At 40.2% G+C, this 23,159-nt stretch overlaps 1 protein-coding gene and 1 long non-coding RNA gene across 3 annotated transcripts in view; one reads left to right on the top strand and one right to left on the bottom strand.

Annotated features, from left to right (window-relative positions):
• Positions 1–819: 819 nt before the first annotated feature.
• The window catches only part of doc2b (double C2-like domains, beta), a 126,408-nt gene continuing 104,068 nt past the window's right edge, over positions 820–23,159 (bottom strand). For both annotated transcript variants that reach the window (XM_037748003.1, XM_037748004.1), the window contains 5 exons: positions 21,592–21,718; positions 9,887–10,044; positions 5,017–5,098; positions 2,115–2,211; positions 820–1,726 (listed from right to left, as the gene is read on the bottom strand). In XM_037748003.1, the coding sequence (XP_037603931.1) occupies positions 1,593–1,726; positions 2,115–2,211; positions 5,017–5,098; positions 9,887–10,044; positions 21,592–21,718 (598 nt within the window). In that variant the 3' untranslated portion in view covers positions 820–1,592. The remainder of the gene's footprint in view (positions 1,727–2,114; positions 2,212–5,016; positions 5,099–9,886; positions 10,045–21,591; positions 21,719–23,159) is intronic.
• The window catches only part of LOC119475383, a 32,469-nt gene continuing 23,758 nt past the window's right edge, over positions 14,449–23,159 (top strand). The window contains exon 1 of the long non-coding RNA XR_005203781.1: positions 14,449–14,612. This is a non-coding gene — a long non-coding RNA (uncharacterized LOC119475383). The remainder of the gene's footprint in view (positions 14,613–23,159) is intronic.

Raw genomic sequence — 23,159 nt, 5'->3', positions numbered from 1 at the left:
TATTGATTAGTCTACATACACAGAGACACACAGGGGATCAGTGTTTGTCATGAATACTTGCTGTAAGTATGTTGTTGTTTGTATGACACTGGCCAAACAGTTTGCTTATTGGATGGACATTTGGTGACCTGTCATCCTAACGGTTTACAGATAAAATCCTCTAAGCAGAACTATCGACTGCCAACATCCGTCTCCTTATAACCACTAAGAATTGGATTTTAGGGGTTGTTTTGTGTTGTTGGTTGGTTATTGTACTTTCTCCTCTTCAACAAACCACACTGCAGTGTAATGGCAAGAGGACTGAAGGCCTCAGTATACTTCAAACACAGTACTTATGGTGACTCAGACAGTCTTACACAACATGGCCTACTTTAAGGCCCTTTACACACCGGGGCGTTTTTTTTGTGTGGAATTCACACGACAATATAGTTTTTCAATTTGTTGTTTTTGTCATGAATACTTTCACACATCGCAAATATTACGCGGCAAAAAAGCGAAGTAATGAGGTCAATTTTCGGAGCTTTCGCACCGCAAATAAAAACATCAACCAATCACGTTGTGCGGAACGGATTGATTTGCGCCTTTGTTTATGCAACAACAAGTCCGAAACAAGATGGCAAACTTTATTACTCCTTTCAACCTTGACAAAGGCAGCGCAGACCAGATCGACTCCTTCTGTTCTTACCTTTCACAATAAAAGCCCGAGACATATAATATTCGTAGGTGAGTATTTTGCATTTTCGTGTTGTTTATTCGTCGCCTGGTGTGTAAAAGTCGCGTTCAGACAGACAGCAGCAAGGAGGTCACTCCATTTAGGAGTATGCGGTTTTGAATACAGCCAACATGTCGGTTGTGGACATTTACTGAAAATTAAGTTGTTTTTCTTGGAGGACATCTCATGCACGATGTGGTTTGTTTGAAGCATACTGAGGCCTTAACTTGTACAGTATTTTAAGGATGTTCTGACATTGTCTTCACCTGGCCAAATGAGTCAAACTAAAGGATAAAAGCTCCAGATTTTGAAAACAATCTGCTTGTAGTCGGCCAGTTGTGTGGGAGCCACTTTCCGACCTCTGCTACCCAACAGCTTTACAATCATATTAAAGTGCAACATCTTCAAAATGAGAACTTTTCCACTAAACATCTCTGCATACTCCCATTAGTATAAAATGTTGCTACATCCTTTGTTAGATTCTCCAATCTTTGTTTGTGCTGCTTCAGGGGACTGGCGAATCCTCGGTAAATCATTTAGCCGCAGTAAAAGATCTCATCAAACAGAAAGCATTTGCTCCGTTTGCCTTCACTGATCAAAAAATTCAACACTAAAATCCCCGTGATTTGATTTTGTTGATTGAATTTCTCTCGGAAAAAGGAAAACAAATGAGCAGCCGTGCAACCCCTATTGTACATGTGAACACAAACATAAGGATATTTTTAACTGAGCCCTGTTGAGAGGGAATATATATTCCCAAAGAGGTGTCACAGGTCGCTGTGGCCGACATGAAGAAAATCCAGAGAAGAAGAGCTGGGAGGATGAGTTAGGGTAATGAAGGCGGGGCGGCGGGGGGGACGGGATGACAGGATGCGGGTCTTCAGTCATTTAATGAACCGGGTAATTCATTGGTCAACGTGTGCCAGCGCTCAATTTTCTTGTCCTTGTTTTTAAGGCAGTCAAACCAGTGTTTGAGCCTCTCTCCGTTTGCATTGATACCCAGAGATACGCCACCTGAAAGAAGGCACAAGGAGAGTATCAGTCAGACGCTGAATTCATAAATGTGTCACAGTAGAACATATTGAAAGGATAACAGCAGACCGTTGTCTTAGCAACAGCACAAAACAGCTGGAAACAGGTAAAGAGCTTTTTATTACTGCGACATGCCTACATTGACATGACTACGTGATGGCAGGCCAGCCGGTTCCCAGCATGGCTCAGTACTTGTTTGTGTCTCGGCCTCCAGCCTTCAGAGAAGGCCGGGGCAGATGGCAGACTCAGCTGGACAGGAGGCCAGTGGTGCTGCTGATGCTGATGAATATCTGTCCAGCTATTTGAGCTCCTCCCACCCCGCCGTCACCTCTGATGAAAGCAGAGCTGGCTCAGCCCTTCTTCTGCTTACCTATGAAATCGTTGGACTTTCCGATGTCGTAGTCCCACACGGTCACCTCCAAGGTCTTTTTGGTGAGGTCTGCATATTTTATGTCGTAACAGAACTCCTGCAGAGAATAGCAGAAAATAAGAGCTCGTCTCTCCAGTGTGAATTACACATCACATATTTTCAGATCATCACAAAGTATACAGCCTAAAATGTGTTTTACGATTTTGAAATCGATGTTTTAATGCCAGAATATATTTGCTTCATTTCAGTCAATGCAGAGGTAGAAGGAAGTTGCTGCTTTTATTGTTGTAGTCTGAGTAACGTGACGTCATATTTGTTCCGTTTCCGTCAACCAAAACAAACCGCAGCGAGCCGAAAAGTGAAAGTAGAAAACAGCGGCGGGTTTGCATGGATATGACCTGCACCCTCACATGTTAAATCCAGCGTGGTAAACACTACACATCCAGTAAAGTATGGAAACACTTTGGGTTTCACACATTGTCAGGAAACGTTATCGTATTGTGGTAACGTGCGGTCAAGCCGGCCATCGCTCTCATCTCCGTGGTCAAATGGGCCGACGCTACAACTGTAGAGCACCCATATACTGACATTTATGTTAAATGCATTCAAACGGCCCCGATGGAGCTGACCATGGATGTATAAAGAGAACGGAGCTGACGGGAGAGATAGAGATGGACTTTGAGAAGTTAGAGGAAGTATACACATGTGACTACGTCCGGTTTTCAAAACAAGGTGTTAACAAAGGAACTGTATATACAAAATACATAAATAGAAATAAGATTGATTGGATTATATTCACCAGAAGTGCATTTTCATTTTTGCCTAAAATAATATAATAATAAAATAATATGCGGGTGTCGTGCAGTAGTTGCCTTTTCTCACTCTCAGGATTCATGAACAGTCAATCAGTCCGATTAGTTCATGACACTAACATAGACCCATTCAATATACGACAAGTGTCAGGAGAATCCTGATTTGAGCACAGAGGAATTAAATGTAAAATACACCACTAGGGTACTTTAACAGAATGGCAGAATAATCAATAAAGTCCCCCGTCTAGTAAACGAAACAAACATCTACTGATATCAATTTGCACCGTGTGAAGTCTGAGCATTTAATCTGCATTTCAATCTGTGGTTCAATCAGGGTTGCTGCTCCTCCTTATAGAGAAAATCAATGCCCTGATGCGAGGAGGAAGACCCCATAGCTCGTCTCTGACAGAAAGGCCAAGAGGCGATTGGAAGGATATGGACGGTAAAAATGTCAAAAGGAAATGTCAAGCCGTTGGCCTGCGTGAGTGTTTGTACAGAGCCGTCTGCTCGTATACAGGCGGGTACTTGAGAGGCGAGCTGCCCTGTGCCACGACGACGCACCGACGGGGGCCTTAAAAACCTGAAAACACGGCCGAGTCCTCGGGGGAGTTCAGCAATGCATTACTGATTTCAACAGTCTTTACATTCATGGTCTCAAAAGAGCTGACTGATGAAAATAAGGGTTGATTACCGGGCTTGTTTCCTCCACACTGACTTCATCAGAGTGATGTTACAGCACAGCTCTGAAATTACACTCAAAATATGTTATGGTCCCTATTTCAAACCTGCTATAATTGATTTTTTGGGCCCAGCCCGGTCTCCCCATAATGGCACTCCAATTTGTAAGTCAATTTGCATGCAATAAAAACGCTGTTCTTGCTTTTGGCGTCATTTCACGCCATGTAGCCTGTTCTGATTGCAATGTAAATCTGCATAAATATGCTACGCTCAGAGATAGTGACATAGAATAAAAAGTAAGAGAGAGACTGCTGAAGGTGGACGGGTCCAACAAACACAGGACTTTCAACCAGGATGTTTTGTTTTGTAAGTTACATTGTTTACGTACGTATTTTACTTAGTTTATGTACTTATTTTAAGCCCAACCATGATGTTTTCCTAAAGCTAACTAATGGTGTTACGCAGTGGTCGGCCACACACCGATTACATTACGTATCCATCGCCCCCTCCGTTGTTTTGCTTTTTTTACAGAAATAAAACCCATTTAGTTCATTTTCGTGTATTAGCTCCGTGTTATCAATACATAGTCGGACGACAGACGCTTCAAACTGAAAGTGAAATACGAGATGGTGGAGGATTTGTTGTCAAAGCGAAAAGCAATAGCGCCCATTTGGCAATATTTCAGAGTTAAACCCAATGCCATAAGAGAACCATAACGTTAATGAGGTAACACTGGTGCTGTTACGAGTTTATTAACCGGTGGGAAAATTCCCTCACTGTCGCATCCCTAATGTCCACAGGATCCATCCTTTCCACGATTCCCATTCCTTGTCTATGTAAGCAGCCGTGCAATTCATTCTGGTATCGTGGCGGCGCGATTCGAGAGACGTGGCCTCACGTTGGCCGCTCCTCATTTACATAAAGTTGAGGTCTAGGCTACTTTATGCAAATCAGGGGTGTCCGGTGTAACTCGCTGCCTCTGGAAACTCCATAGAAACTTTTAGACTAACCTTTGTCCATCCAAAATAAAGATTCAACAACTGCGTGGCTTATTTCTCTCGCATAAAATGTTTTCAGAAACACATTTCGGTGAACTATTTTCATAATATAAGAGAAGAAAGGAATACATCAAACAAAGATTGACTTTTTGTGACATATTCTACCATCAGCTTCTCTACTTCTGCTGCTCTCTCAAAAAGTCATCCCGCGTTGAATTTAGAGAAGAAATGTGCCTCTCTTTGGATCTGACAGCCGTGGCCTCTCAGAATGGCTTTTTGTAGGTCCCGGGGTTATGGAGGTTGCTCAGCACATAAAAAAAAGCGCCGGATAAACACTCCAACTGAGGTATAAAAGAAAAATAGGAAATGGAAATTGGAGCTGCACGGTTTTAGCGCAGTAGCGGCGGATTATACCTCATTGAACTCTGGATTGAGCGTCTTCTTCTTCACAGCAGTCTTGTGCTTTGACTTTTTGTTCTCGTCAGGCTTCAGATACCTGTAGGAGAGGGAGGGGAGGATTAATACCTCAAAGCTTTCACTGTGGAGAATACTGCAAATCCCTTCAGGTTAATTCATTAAATGCCTCCATGATGCTCATCAAGTATGTAAATCCTCATAAATACACTGTAAAAGCATCATTGTGTTGTGTCCTGCAGAGGGTGCTGTGGTACTGCCCTACATCCAACCACACAGCTGCATCACATCACACACTACATTACATTATCTGACTTTAATAGACTCCACCTGCTTTTTATTAAAGACATTTTTCCCAGTTAATACATAGATGCTGCTGTGATTGATGTCCGATACACGGTTGCTTTTCATTTAAGTGCCCGTCTGATGAGATTACAGAGGTGAAGACACCTCGCCTCATAACAATAACACATTTCCAAAGTCAGTCGATACTCCCGCTGCATCACACCATTATGTCGTTTCTTTAAAACCATAAATCTGAAGTCTTGTCGATATGAGGTTTTATGAGTTTGTTCTGGTAGAGTTTTATAATCTTTACAGCTTTCAAAGGATGTTATTCCTTTAGGATTGGTAAAAACTGACATTTTTTAAGAGAGGTAGGGGATGTTGAGTTGTTAATTATTTAATTAAAATAACGTGAAAGTGTATAAGGGCTTAGAACATTATGATAGAAGTATGTGATGTCCATTCCCATGCTCTATTATGTCTCATAAGATGTTGCAGCAATTTTTGGGTTGATACCATTTGTTACAGAGATTTAGTGCTAAATTAAAAAAAATTTTACCACTGGAGAATTGATTAAAATGATCAAAAATCCCTCCAAAATACCACATTAAGATACCAAGACCTTGAGGAACACCAGAGAAAAAAGCCATGCTGTGATTTGGGATCAAAAGCTTTTGACATTTGGAGATTTCTGCAAGAATTGTATTTTTCGGCGATTGGATGGCGAGCACTTCTGTTGTGTAGACTGCTCAGAAACCCCCTTATTGTCAATCTAGCTAGGAAAGCCATCCATCCTCTGAATGCTCTAGGTCTCTAGTTTGTGGCTGTAAAGTTTCATGAGGCTGTGATTATCCTAGAGGTCACCACAGGTCATTTTATACAGTGAGGTTAAGTTTCAAAAAATTAACTCAATACAATGAAATGTCTCCTATAGGGCCTAACATCATCTCACATGAATACAGTTGGCCTCATTGGATCCACAAGAGTCTCAGCTTTACAGTGATACCCAATTTATGTAATTCAAGACTGTTTAGGGACCCCAGTATGCAGAAATATTCATATATACCATTTTAGAATAGGAGAAAATTATACATTTATATTGCATGAAAAAAACTGCATGTGATTATCATAAAGTGGGCATGTCTGTAAAGGGGAGACTCGTGGGTACCCATAGAACCCATTTACATTCACATATCTGGAGGTCAGAGGTCAAGGGACCCGTTTGAAAATGGCCATGACAGTTTTTCCTTGCTTTGGAGCATTATTTAGCCTTCTTACAGACAACTAGTATGACATGGTTGGTACCAAACGGGTACAGAGCCTGCTACAGCCTCTGAAAGACACCCCAGTTTATTAGGTACACCTAGCTAAAACTAATGCAACAGTCCTATTTTCACCAAATTTATAATTGTTTCAGAGAGGTTTTGGTTTCATTTTTAGTCATTTTGGAGGCTGCAGTTTGTGGTGGTGTTGAATTATATTGTTATACTGAGAGAGGTTTACAATATTTAGTCTATACACTGATTCATATAAATAGGATGGACAACATTTAAGAAACATTTCCCAGTATAATACTGCCTCCTCTTAGTCGATTAGTTGATTAATCAGTCGTTTTGGTCGTAGTCGACTAAGATTTTTTTAGTCGACTAGTAATTTTTTAGGATTTTTTCATGCTGAATGACTTATTTCTAAGAAACTTCTGAGCACATCTTTGGTAAACACCAGATTTAAAGTGGTGCTTTTGTGTGATTCTTTGTGGAAAAACTCAGTTTTACAGATCTGCTGATTAAATCAACTTATCGATTTGTTGAGAAAATCGTACGAGTGTTAGTCGACTGAGAATTCCTTTGGTTGAGGACCAATGAAAATGCAGTTCAACAGCACAACAAAACACCCATAAAGTTTAAATTAAACCTGAATATTATAACCTCTATGAAGGTAGCATAGAAAGCAGGGCTGTGTTTTATTTAAAGGAACCTAATAAACCGAGTGCATGTTGTGAAATATGCAATATAAATAAAAATTGACTTGATTTGTTGAGGTGTTGCTGGTGTTCCCAAAAGATGTAATGGTTATTTATCAGTTTCAGTTTGCAGTCGATGAGTCAGTGGTGAGAACAGATCGTTAGCGCTGCGGCTGGTCTGGGTGCAGCCATATGTGTTTATAAATGTGTGGACCTTTTGCTCCTGTTCTGCCTTCATAAATGATGCAAAAGGCAGCTTATATGAAACCCCGCGCGGTGGATGTTGTGTGTCCATTTGGCAGTTTTTGGGCTATAATGCTTATTTCTGTTGGTGGTATATATCAATCCGGCGAGCAATTACAGCAGCTCGTCACATCTCTCTTTTCCGTTACGTGCTCACTGGACCCACACAGACTTTCAATTTCCCGAGGTAACAGCGAGACTTAAAGGGAGGGTAAGTGGGTTATTGCTCACAAACTTACCCCAGGGGGAGCAGGCGCGGAAACTGTTGTTGATGAGAATATTGCAGGGAACCTAATTGTTGTCATGTAATGGGACTACTGACCCCCAGGCGAAACAAGCTAAGAGGGAAAGTTAGGATGCAAACAATGCTGTTGCAGCATACAATGGTTTTTAAATGCTTTTTCACTTTGTAAATTGCCGCAATTTTGCAGTAATGCCATTAGTATGCTTTTGTTCAGCAGCTGTTGCAACATGTATTGGTAAAATACATCTTTAAGCTCGATGAAAGTCGTCAACTGAAGAGCCATTACGGAGGATTTCTACCATGTATGTGTGTAAACATTCATACTGAGAATATCGACACAACAGAGCAAACATTTACTGTTCAGGTGACAGCTGTGACTCGACGCATCAGATAGAGTCTTGCAAGTATATGTTTTCCTTTATTCCCTCTCACATGAGCTCGTCGGTAAATCTATTATCTGCCCGCGTGTCCTTCAAGCTTCAGGGAGATTTTCTCAACCTCAAAACTGTCGGAAAATTGTTGCCAGCCTCCTCTCCTCCGATACGAGTCGCGCTTTTGTTCCCGAGGTGTGCACGGCAGAGTCGGAAATTAATTGCACTTTCATTGCTCAGCCAGATGAAAGACTTGGGAAATGTTCAGGTGTGATAAATAGGACTCTCCTTCAAATTGCAGCCCTGCGGATGGCCTCTTGTGCTGCACGTCTTTCATGCAGCTGATAATCACAGGTAGTCTACCTCTCTTTCTGCTAATCCATTTCAGCACTTCTACCGTGCGTTGCACATCCGCTAAAAATAGCAGTATTATGAGGAGCGACCGAAGAAATCGATGGACACTGACAGGTGGCTTTATGTGAAGGCAGCCATCATGTATGCTCTAAAAAGTGCTTTTTTAAATGCACAAATCCTTGTTTCATAGTCTATACATTAATATTTCAGGGCTCAAATATGGTGATTGCAGTTTGTCTGACACTCTGACACTTCTCTTGACAACTGAAAGCCAATTTGCCATGAAATTAGAATCAATATTCATGAGACCCGGAGGCCGATTCTTAATTGTATTTGTGACCTCCTGACTTTTTCCTCTGGTGCAAACAAAAGGTCCTTGACCAACACTTTTGGTTAAAGGGTGGGTCCATTATTGTATTAATTTTGTTTTGTTTTTTTCCCAGTGGTGTTCCTGTATTCAGAATCAAACATTAACATTTTGGTACTATTTTCCCTTCAAGCTCTTCTAAAAACTTTTTCCCACGTGATCTGACGTAGGTTTCTGCATGATGACGCTGCTACATGTACAGTATATATACATCCTTATAGTCAGTGTATTAACATTACATACAGTAACTTAGATCACTTAGCTTAGTTCGGATCAGAAAGTCACACAATACCACAAACACACTAACCGATCGATGCAGCGGTAGACCAGCAACTCCCGTGTTCTGAGAGGTAAAAATACTGTTTTTGTGAATGGAGTCTGGTGGCTTTGAAGACAGCAACGTAAAGAAAGGGCTGTCTGATGGAGAGGTAACGCTGTGAAAATATTCTAATATAGTGTACACTAAAACTGATGTTGATTTTTGTATGCCTTACCTCGCCACCAGACAGCCCTTTCTGACGGGGAACCGAAGCCGTTATGACGCTCTCTTCAAAGCCACCAGACTCCATTCACAAAAACAGTCATTTAACCTTGCAGAACATGGGAGTATACATACAACCCCACTCCGAACTAAGCCTCTCAGTTATTTCCAAACTTAGCACAGCTAGCGTTGACTCAGCTAGTGCTAGGGTTCACATTATTCATAACCTTATCGATTCGCTTACTGTGGTAACTTATACGCCACTGCTTTTTGCAACGGCTGAGTGGACGTTTCCATTTGAAAAAAATGGATCAGACCTCAGATTGACCCGCCCTTTATTGACAATGAGTCTATGAAATTGATTTTGCAAAGCAACATCATTTGGAGAGTAGAGTGTTATTGTAAACAAGTTGTAAATAAACTGGATTTATCCTTTACGGTTATACCACAATGTGGTATGAAAGCACACCAGATGAAATTGTGGAGCATATGGAGCTTAAGCTCTTATATCTTATGATGTAACAGCTCCAGTTTCAGCTTTGGGTGTGTTTGGCATACTGACAATTTGACGTAGGGGTCGGAGAAGCCGTTGGCGTCCATGGCGGCGAGGTGAGCGCAGCGTATGATGCCCACCACCAGGCAGGACTTCTGGGTGTTGTACTTTAGAGAAATCATGATGCGTCCTCGTTCCTCCAGGGACTTGTCTTCCGTCTTGTTGACCTGCGATGGTAAAAAATATATTACAATATTTAGAAATAATAACCAGTTTTTGTTACACATGCAGGTATTTATACTACCGAGCGGCTGCCAGTCAGAGTCCCCCTCATGCCCGGTGTAATTTGCAACTGATGTGTCTCATTTCTGGCGTCGTCATCATTTGATTAAGCCAAAGCTTTAATTTCCAAAATGCTATTAATCCATGTAGACAACAACATCATTACCTGGAAATGAACTCACTCGTGCATTTAATTCATTTTTTAGATCCCAGTAGGTTATTTTTTTTGCCATGTTAAGCATTTTGTGAAAATAAGTCGATGTTAAAAAAAAGACTTCAGCAGCTTCTTGACAAGTTGTGTGTCCTGAAAATCAGCTAAAGACTGATTGGCTGATTGATGTCACCTCCGTTGAGTTAATAGCTTCATCAAAATTAATCTGCCATGTTGTTTAGTGACAAGACAAACATCTGAAGTGACGACTGTATGTCTGCTTTCATTCCAAACACCTCACCTCACCTTCTCACAGATGAGCACACAGTTCAACCAGAGGACAAACTTTCACTTCCTGCTGAATAAATTCAAACACTTTTGGATTGTTTGGACCATTTGACATTAAAGGTGATGTGGCCGAGCAGCCTGGTCTCACCAAACGGCGTTACGCCAATATCTTAATGGTGGGTACAAACTACACGAGAATCAAGCTGATTCGGGGCCTGATTTCTCCCGACAATCGTCAGCAAAGCCTAGATGTTTCTAAAGATTATCTTTCCAGATATTCCCGTAGTGTGAGGTTTGTTAACAGTGTTTTTTTACATTCCCCGATCTGCTCCCAAGTCCATCCTGGCTGCACCGATTTCAAATCGTAATTATTAAACATGTTCAATATTTTGGTTGCTAAAAGAAGTCTAATTGTATAGAAGTCAATGACAAAATGACCCTACTTTATTTATTACCTCAGTAAATATTGTAGACATGAGTTTATGGTCTCAATCATTAGTTTCAAGTCTTCTTCAATACAGCATGATGTTCATTTAGTAAATTATGGTCCTATTTAGGGTCAAATAGACCATAAAGCAGGGGATGCTTTAGGGCGGGGCTACCTTGTGATTGACAGGTCTGGGAGTTGTCCGTGTTTTCGTCTTACAACTTGTAACATTTTGGTCACCTAAACATGTCTTATTCAGGGTTTGGTTGTACTTAGCTCCACCTTCTCGTGTCACTTCTGGTTGCAAAAAATCAAGATGGTGACGGCCAAAATGCCAAACTCGAGGCTTCAAAACGGTAGTCCACAAACCAATGGCTGACGTCACGGTGACTACGTCCACTTATTATATACACTAATAGTGGTTTCTACACACTAGTGAATTGCAAGTTAATGCAAAAGTGTAGCCTACTGAAAACTAACTAACTGATTGGTTGGTTGAATGATTGAATAGCTCATTCAGTGATATTTATCAAGATATTCAAGCTTGCAGTTCTACCATCTGTTCAACCACCAGTCAGTCAAGTGGAAGTTCTTACTTAATAGTTAGTACTTAGTCTTTTTCCCGTTCTTCCACTGCTCCACGGAGCACTTCAAGCTCCCCAGAGAGAAAAATACATACTTGACTTGAGCGTATGACTTCTTACAGTCCTGGCCCCTAAAGAGCTATTTAAGCTTTGTTTTTTTTTCCCCTGATATGCGCAATGACTTAGAAATGCAATTTACCAGCAAAACTCTCGCTGCTGATTGTGTGAATATGCACTGGGCTTTTCTGTACATCAGCATTTAGTTTTTACCCACATATACAGTATAAGACCATTTATATCAGCAGAGCAAATGCACAGAGGCTTAACAACTTCAAGCTTATCAATAGCTACTTTAAAGTGCATGGACTCGTGGAAATGTGGGAAATGGGACTGTGAGTTCTTTCAATTTGGTTTGTGCCATTTCAAATTGATATTCATTAGTTTTCTCTGTCTCATTCTAACGCTCCGTCTCCTTCAGCTGTCTCCGAAGTGAAGGTCTAAGGACCGACGGTGTCGTATGATGTCCAGATTATGAAACCTCCTGAGGCGAATTTGTGATTTGTGAATAAAATTGACTTTATTGCAAATTACTTCACACCGGAGCTAAGCTATAAAGTTAAACTTAAAGCTAAAGCTTAAAGCTAAAGTTGGTAACTTTGAGCAAATATGATAACAAAAAAGTTATTTTTATAAAACGAGACAGTTTACCTAACTGAAAAAAATAATAATCCTCTGCCTCCTCTTAGTGATCATAATGGCATTTGCAAGATTTCACAACAGCAGCTGTCAGTCATTGCTCGCAAAGCTCGTGAACTCCGATGAAATGGTCAAACTAGGCAGCGCTGATCAAACCTGAATCAATATTATGTTACGTTAATGCCTATTTCTCACCTCAGATGTTTTCAGAAACATCTCGTAGTGTAATGTTTAGCTGTGAAATGAGAAAGTTTGCTCCGGCCGGTGGACGGTTTTAGCTCTCAACATGGCAGCCGGGTCGTCACATCGATGTATGAAGTGACGATCTGAGACTTTCCGCTCATTAGCCGTCCGGCGACTAATTTTCTTTTTTGGTTCACTGTCAGTGTCAATACAGACACAGCAGGCATCTGCCATCTAAAGAATTGCCTTTGAAAATGGCCATGACAGTTTTTTTCTCATTAAAATTGAGTGTATGTTTGGAGCGTTATTTAACCTCCTTCACGACAAGCTAGTATAACATGGTTAAATACTAAAAATTGCAAGTTGTGTTAATGCATTAAAGAAATTAGTGGTGTTAAAACAAATTTGTGTTAACGCGTTAACTTTGACAGCTCTAGTTAAAAGTTATTGCAGGTTAATAAAAGGTTTTGTAGCAACTTTTACAACCTTGTAACAGCTTGTACTGCCCAGATGAAAATAATACATTTACAGTTTTACTAGCTGTAGAATAATTATGCCAAAAGGTCTGAATGGACAGCTACTGTATGATTTAGCCGACTGAAAGCTGCTGTTTTAAATAATCATGCCCTCAAACGCTCCAAGCATTGGTCTTTGTTAGAACCGTTGTGAGCTCACACATTCACTGCTGAACACTTTCAACCCTCAACATTCAGGAACAGTATAAGAATAATAAAACGAAGAAGAAAAGCAGGCCAGAAGTCTCTGCAGACGCAGACTTCTGTCTCCGCCACAGTCTTTTACAGAGACAATCTGTGCAGCAGTGTCCACAGCAGGATACTAATCAGATATCTCCAGAGAACTCGCTCTACGTGAATCACACACGACTTTTACAAGACATCTCCATGGACTTGTGGACTCGTCCATTTCATCTGGCAATGCCGACATGTTTCGTTCGCCGCCTCGGTTTACTGTCAAATCTATTTAGCCCTGTCTCTTCCTCTGCTGTTTATCCACATTCAGGACATCCCACTGTTGTCTCTGCCTCTCAGTCTCCTTTTAACAAGATGTGCTTTGGGAAGTCTGTGACAAACTGAGAGGCTGACAGGAATACAAGAGTATCAGACAGAAAGCGAGGGAGGAAGTGCAAACCTCAGGCTGCCTGGATGGTATCAAGGTCGGCAAACCTGACAAGTGCAGACGTCTTTACAGCACTCAGTGTCGTCTTTTCTAGTTCACACTCACAGATCATCCATTTAGCCTATAGCCTTCCTTCTAGCACATTTTTTTTAAGATATATATAAACAACTGCTAACAAATGGACACATTTAAAACTGACAGACTCAATAGATTACCATGCAACATCATTAATCACAAAGAAACAAAACACACCAACAGATTGCCAGTTTCCAGCCCAATCACAACTTAAAACCAGCCCTATTCATAACCTTGCTAGAAACCCATGTAAAACCATTACATGCGCAATAGAAAACACATCATACAAAGCTTCATATCTGCATTGAATGACCAAAGATAAATGTTAGATGAAAAGGCTATATCACAACCCACACAGAGTGCAGTCAGACAACCAAATACACAAAGTCCCATGTCAATAGAGTGCTATAGAAATGAGTCCTAAAACCCGGAAATGAGTTAGCATTTTAGCACTTCCTGTCCCTTCATCTGGATGTCAATGGGTTTTTTGAATGGGTTTTTAGTTAGCTGCCTGAAATAAGGTCTGTGGTCAACACAAGCTGAAGAGAACGTTTTATTCTACGATATAAAATACATCAATAAATACCCCACTAGTGAATTTTAAAGCCTTTATGTGTCTTAAAAAAGGCGGTTGCTAAGAAGTGGCTAAATGAGACTACTAAACGTCATCACGCCTGTTTATACTCTCGCTCATGCAACCGTGGTGTAGTTCGTTTATAGCCTAACGTTAGATTTTTTCTTCTGGCGATGGCATTCACACTCGAAGAATAAGAAAAGTGGTGTTCATTTGTGGAGATTATCTTGCTAAGTATCATACATGTGTGTTTTCCACAGACCTTTTTTTGCAATAATCCAAAACCCAATGGATAACTCCCATTGGCTTTTTGACGAGGGAACCAGGGCGATGCTAACTTCCTGGTCGGCCTACAAAAAGACGTCTTCCCTTGAGCACTCTATGATGAAGATGTAAAGGTAAGTAGGTCCTCCCTTATCCGTAACGGTGATTTAATACAACTCATGTCAATTAAATATCTCTTAAATTAAATGAGTCAATCATATGAGATAGTGGACACAACAAAGTTTACTGAATTTTGTATCTTTGTTTTTGACTATAAAATGACAGCATGTTTGGTGATATTGTTTTCACACCAAACCCTGCAAATTGTTGACAAAAGTAGCCCAAATTGCATCTCCCAGCCCAACTTAAAGATCCAGTGTGTAGGATCAAAAGTAGCCCAATAGGGCAGAAACCAGCCCAATCTGGCAACACTGCACACCAACTGTCTGCAACAACATGGGCCTCTGCTCTTCATGGACTTCGTCTGCTCTCTTTCCCTTCTTCTGTGATTTCCTCTTCCCATCAATCTACTCAAACATAACATCTACTTAGATAAACAAACACGCTGCTGTGCAGTAGTGTTTGCTTAACATTTCCCAGCTAATTGTTCCATTGCCTGGGGGAAAACTCAATTAAGATTGGCTGGAGGATGTCCATTAATTTAATTTAATGCACAGTATAACCGGACACCTCCGACGTGACTGTCTGAACATTGTTCTAAATGAACGTAGCTGCAGAGCTAAATGATCGAGTGAGATATACATCACTCTGCTTCTTTGTATTCTGAGCTCCACAGGCTGCAGCAGCACAGCACACTAATATTCCAAGTGTTCCCGGTATTACTCGGCCCCTTAGGGGTTACCAGGGAAACAGCGATATTACCAGGAAAAAGGCCAGGTGATATCCCAGGATAAAGGGGAGTTTTCCTTTCACTGAGCCAGTAATCAATTCCAATTTCTTAACATACAGTTGAAGTGGAAAACCTGTAATTAACTGCCACTTGTTTCTCCCTCTTTGTGTTTCTCTTGACATGCTCAGAGGAGCACAGGTCTGTTTTCTGTGCCACATGTCATTAGCAAACCTCTCTGAAACAATGCGTGGGTAGTTCAGGATGTGAGGCGGTAAGAAAGTGTGTAGCAGGAAGCTGGGCCAAAAGGCGTCTCCTGCCAATGTCCTGGTGGGATCCCTCAGATCAACACCTTTCAGAGAGCAGCGGGGCGCGCTGACTATTATGCTGATGCAGGAGAAGAGACCGTTGGCTAACAGGTCACTGGCATTCAGTCTGCACACTGACAAACATATCCCACACAGAGAGGACAGAGAAAGCAGCGCTGATAACAGAGGAGGTAAAAGCCGATAAGAGAACCTGATGCTCAGAGGCTCAGCTGGGAATTATTGACTCCCTGAAAGAATGTAGCTCTAGTTTCTTGTCTTTTAAAATAAATTAAACAAGACCAAAACATGGCTGCTGCAATATGAAATGCAAATATGGGGTATTTTTATTTGGTATTTTTGAAAAAAAAGCAAAAATCAAATTTTAAATTTCTGCAAAAACGTTCTAAATCATTATATATCAAGAGTTTAACTCAGCTGTCTGCTCCATCGGGTCATTGGGTGTTTGGATTATGATTGTATTGGACGTATCTGAAATAATCAAAGTCCACGCAACTCCGTTTTGGGAGGGTGTCGAGGTGGATGGACGGTCAAACACAGGACTTTTGCCCAGGTGTTTGTGTCCTACGTGAAACCCAAAGTAACGTACTTTATTTTAACCCAAACCATGATTCCAAACTGCGGAAGCGCCATGAGTGGTTAAAACACTTAATAGTTGATATGCACGTATGTAGAAATGTCGATCTGAAACGTATTATTCAGAAACGTCAAGATTCAACGTATCGGTGGTTTGCAGAAACGTTCAATGCCAACATTTTATTCTGGCGACCAGGTCGCAGGGACTGAACCCATGTTAAGAGAAGATTTTGACCTGATGGGGGTGTTAGACGGAAGCTCAGGGCGTCATCAATATATTCTCAGGGTCATGAATGTCCTTACTTTCCAGCCCGGTTGCACAAATGGCGTATGAATGACACGGTAAGTTGCATGCAATAAGAATGCTGTTTTTGCTTTTGGGTTATGCCATGTAGTCTGGACTGACTGCAATGTAAACACATCTGTGTAAATATGCTACGCTCAGTAAGAAAGACTGCTAATGGTGGGAGGGAGGGGAGGTAAATGGGTCCAACAAACACAGGACTTTCAACCAGGAGACCGCTGTTTGAGTACCAAAGTGTTGTTGAGTTATTTTGAAGTTACGTTAGTGACCTTTGTGACGTGTTTACCACACTTCTGTTATGTTGTTTCCGTAGATATTTTACTTATTTCAAGCCCAACCATGACGTTTTTTCTAAAGCTAAATTTGTTGCATGGCCTAACAATGGTGTAACAATTGACACACAAAAAATAAAAAGGCTAAAATGCGTTCTCATGACACGGCGCATGTCCTTGTAATTTTGGCTATCCGCCTTCCCGTGAGATTTGGTTGTACTTTCATAGTTCACTCTCAGACCTCAACACTAATTGGCCATAATATTTAGTCTGCCCTCTCCAACAGTTCAGCACAGTAGCAACATTATTGCTGGTGCTGAGCTTCCAACAACACTGGTTTACATGCACTGTAATGACACAAAGTGCTTTGTTTTTTCGAAAAACAGGAAATAAACCTGCCATTTGTTCATCGGAAAATGGCAACAGGGTGAGCTACAAATGTTTGGCCATCTCTTAGTTAAGCCTTTCATTGTCCAGCTGAGCTGAGAGAATAGAGAAATGTATTGCACAGAGACACTGATCCAAGATTCATTGCCAGATTAGGCTGCTGGCTCTTACACTGTTCAGTGTTGTCTGCGGGTGCCAATGCTAAGGGCAGATCCAGAGTTGAGGCTGGCAGACACATTCATTAGATAGAAATGGCTGAATGGTCACAATGTTTGCAAGGACACAGCTGCCCAGCTACCTTGAGATTACCAAAACATACACACAGCCCTTCTGTCTCCCAAAGACCTTAATGTGAACATGTGTAGGCTTTTCCTCTTTTTATGGTGGTGACAGTGGAGGCGCTATCCTGAATGTGTCTGAGCCTGCTTCAGTGTACATTTGCATAGTTTGGTTCCCTCAGGTACATGTTCCTTGCTCATTCATTACTCATTCGTGCTTTAACTTTTAATGTAAAAACTTTGGCAGCACTATAAAGTCTCCAACCCTTTCTCCTTCAAAATTACATTCCTATACAACTAAACCGCATTTTCAATTACGTTTCGAGGGAAACATATTTTCTCCCGGATTACGGTCGTCGTTTTAAACCAAACCAAACCAAAAAACGCGACAAAAGTACTTAGTTACCATTAGTAAAACCTCATGGTTTGGTTTAAAATGACTACGGTTGTTACGTTATTAAGCTACGGACCAGTGGGCAACCTCCGGGTCTGAGAAGTGAAGTCAATGCTGAAGTACCTTAAACTTGCATTCTTTCTAATAGCCAGCAGGGGGCGACTCCTCTGGTTGCAAAAAGAAGTCTGATTGTATAGAAGTCTATGAGAAAATGAGCCTACTTCTCACTTGATTTATTACCTCAGTTAACATTGTAAACATGAGTTTATGGTCTCAATCGCTAGTTTCAAGTCTTCTTCAATACAGCATGATGTTCATTTATTAAAGTATGGTCCCATTTATAGTCAGATAGACCATAAAGCAGGGGATGCTTTAGGGCGGGGCTACCTTGTGATTGACAGGTTGCTACCACGGCGTTGTCCGTCTTTTCGTCTTAGAGTTTTAACCCTTTCACAGTGTGTTTTCAGTTCATGAAAGTTAATTTGAACCTTTTTGATCGCATGAAAATGTTCAGCGCTCGGTTTTACCTAGCTCTACCGTCTCGTGTCATTTCTGGTTGCAAAAAAACAACATGGCGATGGCCAAAATGCTGACCTTGATGCTTTAAAATGGCAGTCCACAAACCACGGTCACATCACGGTGACTATGTCCACTTCTTATACACAGTCTATGCTATAGATGTGAATTAAAATAAGTGAACGTCGACTTTTAGTTTCACATGGAACACAAACGGCAGTCTCAGTGTTTTTATTGTTTTAATTTACAACATTAATCACGTGTTTAAAACTGCAGCCATAATCTGGGAGAAAATACGTTTCCCCTAGAAACGTACTTGATGTTGACTTTTGGTTTCACACGGGACACGAACAGTGGTCTCCTGGGTGGAAATCCTGTGTTTTTGGACCCATCCGTCAATCGTTTCATTGCAAACGTATTTACATGTCAAAAACAAAAGTAATTCACAATGCAGTTTTGTTGTACGGGAACGTACTTTTTAGGAGACCGGGCTGCAAGTCCCAGTGTTCACAGAGAAGATAAATCAATAAAAGTGGTAGGCTATAAATTTGGTACGAAGGTTTTTAGACTTTAAGCCTACATCTAATCATTGTTTTCTGCGTTTCTTTAACTATATTTCAACTTGAGACAGGACCATTCCACAAGTTTACAGGACTGACTTGTTTATGAGATGGACAGTCAAAATGATCCACTGTCAGGCCAAAAACACCAATAGGACAGGCTCTGCTAGCTGCTGGATGAGATGATTAAATGGTCGGTGCTCTATTCTCCGCAGCACAGCATCTACCGCAGTTGAGACAGAACTCCTTATCTGCTACTTCAAGAGCAAGCGGAGCAGAAAGCTTCTTTCCCTGAGCTCTGTAACCAGCAGCGGTCACTTTGCCTTGAAGCATTTCTGTGTGAAAATGGCCAAACTGTGCTTTATACTCTCCGTTGCTGGGGTGAGACATATGACAAGGTCGTCCAATATAGCAAAGCAGACAAAAAAAAACAGTTATGCGGTGTGACACAAACATCTGCTCTACAGCTCCTCTAAAAGCCACTGCATGTTGTGCTGGTCTACTGAAACCTCCTCCAGGTTATGCTCACTGAAAGGAAGTGCATATAAGAAATCCATCCACTCTTCGCTGTAGATAGCTGTGGAAAAGCTACGGTTTCAAGCAGGTCTACCTCCAATTTTCTTGTTAATTTTCACATTTAGTCACGCTGAAGGTATGGATTCAGCCGGAAACATCATGTCAGGATGTGCTTTTTGTGATGGAGGCTATGAAAATACACATTACACACATCACATTACAGATATTCTTATTTATACCACAAAAGTGTAGAAAGCTAACGTTGCAAATTGTAAACACTGCTTGTGATTTCACACACAAGAACACCAACACTGCGTCTGCTGACACTATTCCTCTGTAATACGACAAATTATAACCACCATATACATTTAAAATCATCAGGGCGTAGAAGGGTGAATGCACCGTGGCTGTTTCATACAAGCATATTTTGTATTTTTGGATGCTATTTCACACTCCCACATAGACAACAAAGCATATGAGAGAAGCAACAGGAATTTGTCTCTACAAACACAAGGCAGTGCTCTGTATTCCAAATATGGAGGATGCAGACTGTATCAATTTTTTTAAACCATAAACTGTGTAGGCCATTTGAAAAGGATATTCAATCACAGTTCAATGATACTCCACTCCCATGCTCGCATAACACATAATCCACTCCTGCACCCCACACATGGGCTCAAAACCCGATGCTCTAATATAGCATAACTGAATCCTTATGGATGCCGTTGTTTGTACTGATGTTCTTCGTTCAATTACCAGAATGTACTTGTTGAGATGTACATCATCGTAGACCAGATTTAAGATTTAATCTGCTTCATGTGCAGCGCATTCAGTCTTTTTGGGGGCTCTTGTTGGAACCAAACTATTGCAATACAAGAGATAACTGCACATATTATCTCAATTTAGTCACTGGGTATGGTATAGTATAGTATACACTGGAGTATAGTATAGTATAGTATAGTATAGTATAGTATAGTATACACTGGAGAATAGCATAGCATAGCATAATATAGTATAGTATAGTACACACTGGAGAACAGTATAGTATAGTATAATATAGTATATTATAGTATAGTATACACTGGAGTACAGTATAGTATAGTATAATATAGTACACAGTACATTGGAGTATAGTATAGTGTACACTGGCGTATCATAAAGTATAGTATACACTGGAGTATAATATACACTGGAGTATAGTAAAGTGTAGTATACACTATAGTATAGTATACAGTACACTCAAGTATAGTAAAGTTTAGTATACACTGGAGTATAGTATACAGTGGAGTGTAGTGAAGTATAGTATACACTATAGTATAGTATACAGTACACTGGAGTATAGTAAAGTGTAGTATACGCTAAAGTATAGTATACAGTACACTAGAGTATAGTATACACTGGAGTATAGTAAAGTATAGTATAGAATAGTATACAGTACACTGGAGTAAAGTATAGTATACACCGGAGTATAGTAAAATATAGTACCAGTATACAATGGAGTATAGTATAGAATGGAGTGTAGTGAAGTATAGTATACACTATAGTATAGTAAAGTATAGTATACAGTACACTGGAGTATAGTATAGTGTAGTATACGCTAAAGTATAGTATACAGTACACTGGAGTATAGTAAAGTGTAGTATACGCTAAAGTATAGTATACAGTACACTGGAGTATAGTATACACTGGAGTATAGTAAAGTATAGTACACACTATAGTATAATATACAGTACACTATAGTATAGTATACACTGGAGTTAGTATACAGTACACTGGAGTATAGTATACACTGGAGTGTAGTAAAGTACAGTATACAGTACACTGGAGTATAGTATACACTGGAGTGTAGTAAAGTATAGTATAGTATTTGTACAGTATAGTATTGTTTTGCAATGTATATTAATGAATAAAAGTGTAGAGAAGAGTTGAGAGTACAGAATATTTAGCAAAGACAATATAAACTTGATTTAATGTAACAACTGTTGCAAAGTGAATTACTGTATAATTATCCAACTTTGTCTGATCCCTGTTCCTGAGCTTTAGAGTTTTAAATTATTTTGTTTTAAAAAACAACCACAAAATCACATTCACAGTATTATCTAAAACCACAAGTATCCGTGTGACACATTGGACTTACAGGTAACTGTTTCTCCAGGCAGTTGTTGAAGTTTTTGATTTGGTTGGGCTTCAGCTTCTTGAGGGGGATTCGCGTTTCCCCGATAAACTCGTTGTGGCGAAATTTGTCCTCATCACACACTGAAATCCTGAGAGGAGAAAAACAGAGAAGATGAGAATGAAGTGAGGCTCAGGTTAACGGTTTAGCTGCAGAGAGGAGGCTTTAAACAATAAAACCAGTCATTTTCCACCTGGAGTCCATCATCCTCCATCACAGGGATTCAATTCTCTCCAAAAACCTTCACTTCACTATAAAGCTGCTCCCGCTGACTCACTAGGCCTCCACAGCACTGAAGCAAAACCCGGGTAGCTCTGCGGTGAAGGAGTTCATAAGACTTTTGTCAGACTCGATCAGCATGACAGACGATGATGGGATAATTATGCTTTAGGAAGCATTTGGCCATGTATGGATCAAAAAACTCAAATATACTGAAGTGAGAGGGAGAAGAAGTCGACAGATATTTCAGATGATAGATAAAAATGACTGTTCTGTTCTGTTAATGTCAGAATCATTCAAAACCAAATCACCACTTTAACCTGAATGTATCTTGCTGCTGCAATACAAGATATAACTGCACATATTACTATCTCAATTTAGTATTACTGGGTACAGCATAGTATGGTATACACTGGAGTATAGTATATATAGTTTGGTATAGTATAGTATACACTGAAATATAGTATAGTATATACTGGAGTATAGTATATATAGTTTAGTATAGTATAGTATAAACTGGATTATAGTATAGTATACACTGAAGTATAGTATGGTATACATTGGAGTATAGTATAGTATACAGTACATTGGAGTATAGTATAGTAAACTGGAGTATAGTATACTATACTATACTATACACTGGAGTATAGTATGCACTACATTAGTGTATAGTGTAGTATAGTATACACTGGAGTATAGTAAAGTATAGTTGGAGTTTAGTATAGTATACAATACAATGCACAAGCATAGTATGGTATGGTATACACTGGAGTATAGTAAAGTTTAGTATACACTTGAGTAAAGTATGCAGTACACTGGAGTATAGTAGAGTATAGTATAGTATAGTATCCACTGGAGTATAGTATAGTATCCGCTGGGGTATAGTATACTTTACACTGGAGTATAGTATAGTATAGTATAGTATAGTACACTGCATAGAAATATGACATTGTTCTCTTCATGTCAAAATCATTTAAAACCAAATCACGACTTGAACTTGAATGTATCTCAGTGTGCGGATCTTATTTACTCAATTAGTGCAGCTTGAATTGAATTGTGCCGGCGTGCACGGTGCATTCAAGTCAAGTCTGTTTACTTCTTTGTATAATGTGCCAATTTTCTATCCGTTGCCACCGAAACACATAAACACAATACACTTTTCAATGCATGACAACATCCTTTTGAAAACATTAGTGTATGTTTGCAATCACTAAAGGAAGAAGATTCATTATCTTACTCAGTGCGTAGAAAAGAAAATGACTGATGGTGAATTGAGACACCTGAGGACAAAGGCACACGTATGCAGTACACTT

The sequence above is a fragment of the Sebastes umbrosus genome, chromosome 17, assembly GCF_015220745.1.
Source record: "Sebastes umbrosus isolate fSebUmb1 chromosome 17, fSebUmb1.pri, whole genome shotgun sequence".
Lineage (NCBI taxonomy): Eukaryota > Metazoa > Chordata > Actinopteri > Perciformes > Sebastidae > Sebastes > Sebastes umbrosus.
Note: the sequence above shows the minus strand (reverse complement) of the source record. Positions and strands in the feature narration are given on the sequence as shown.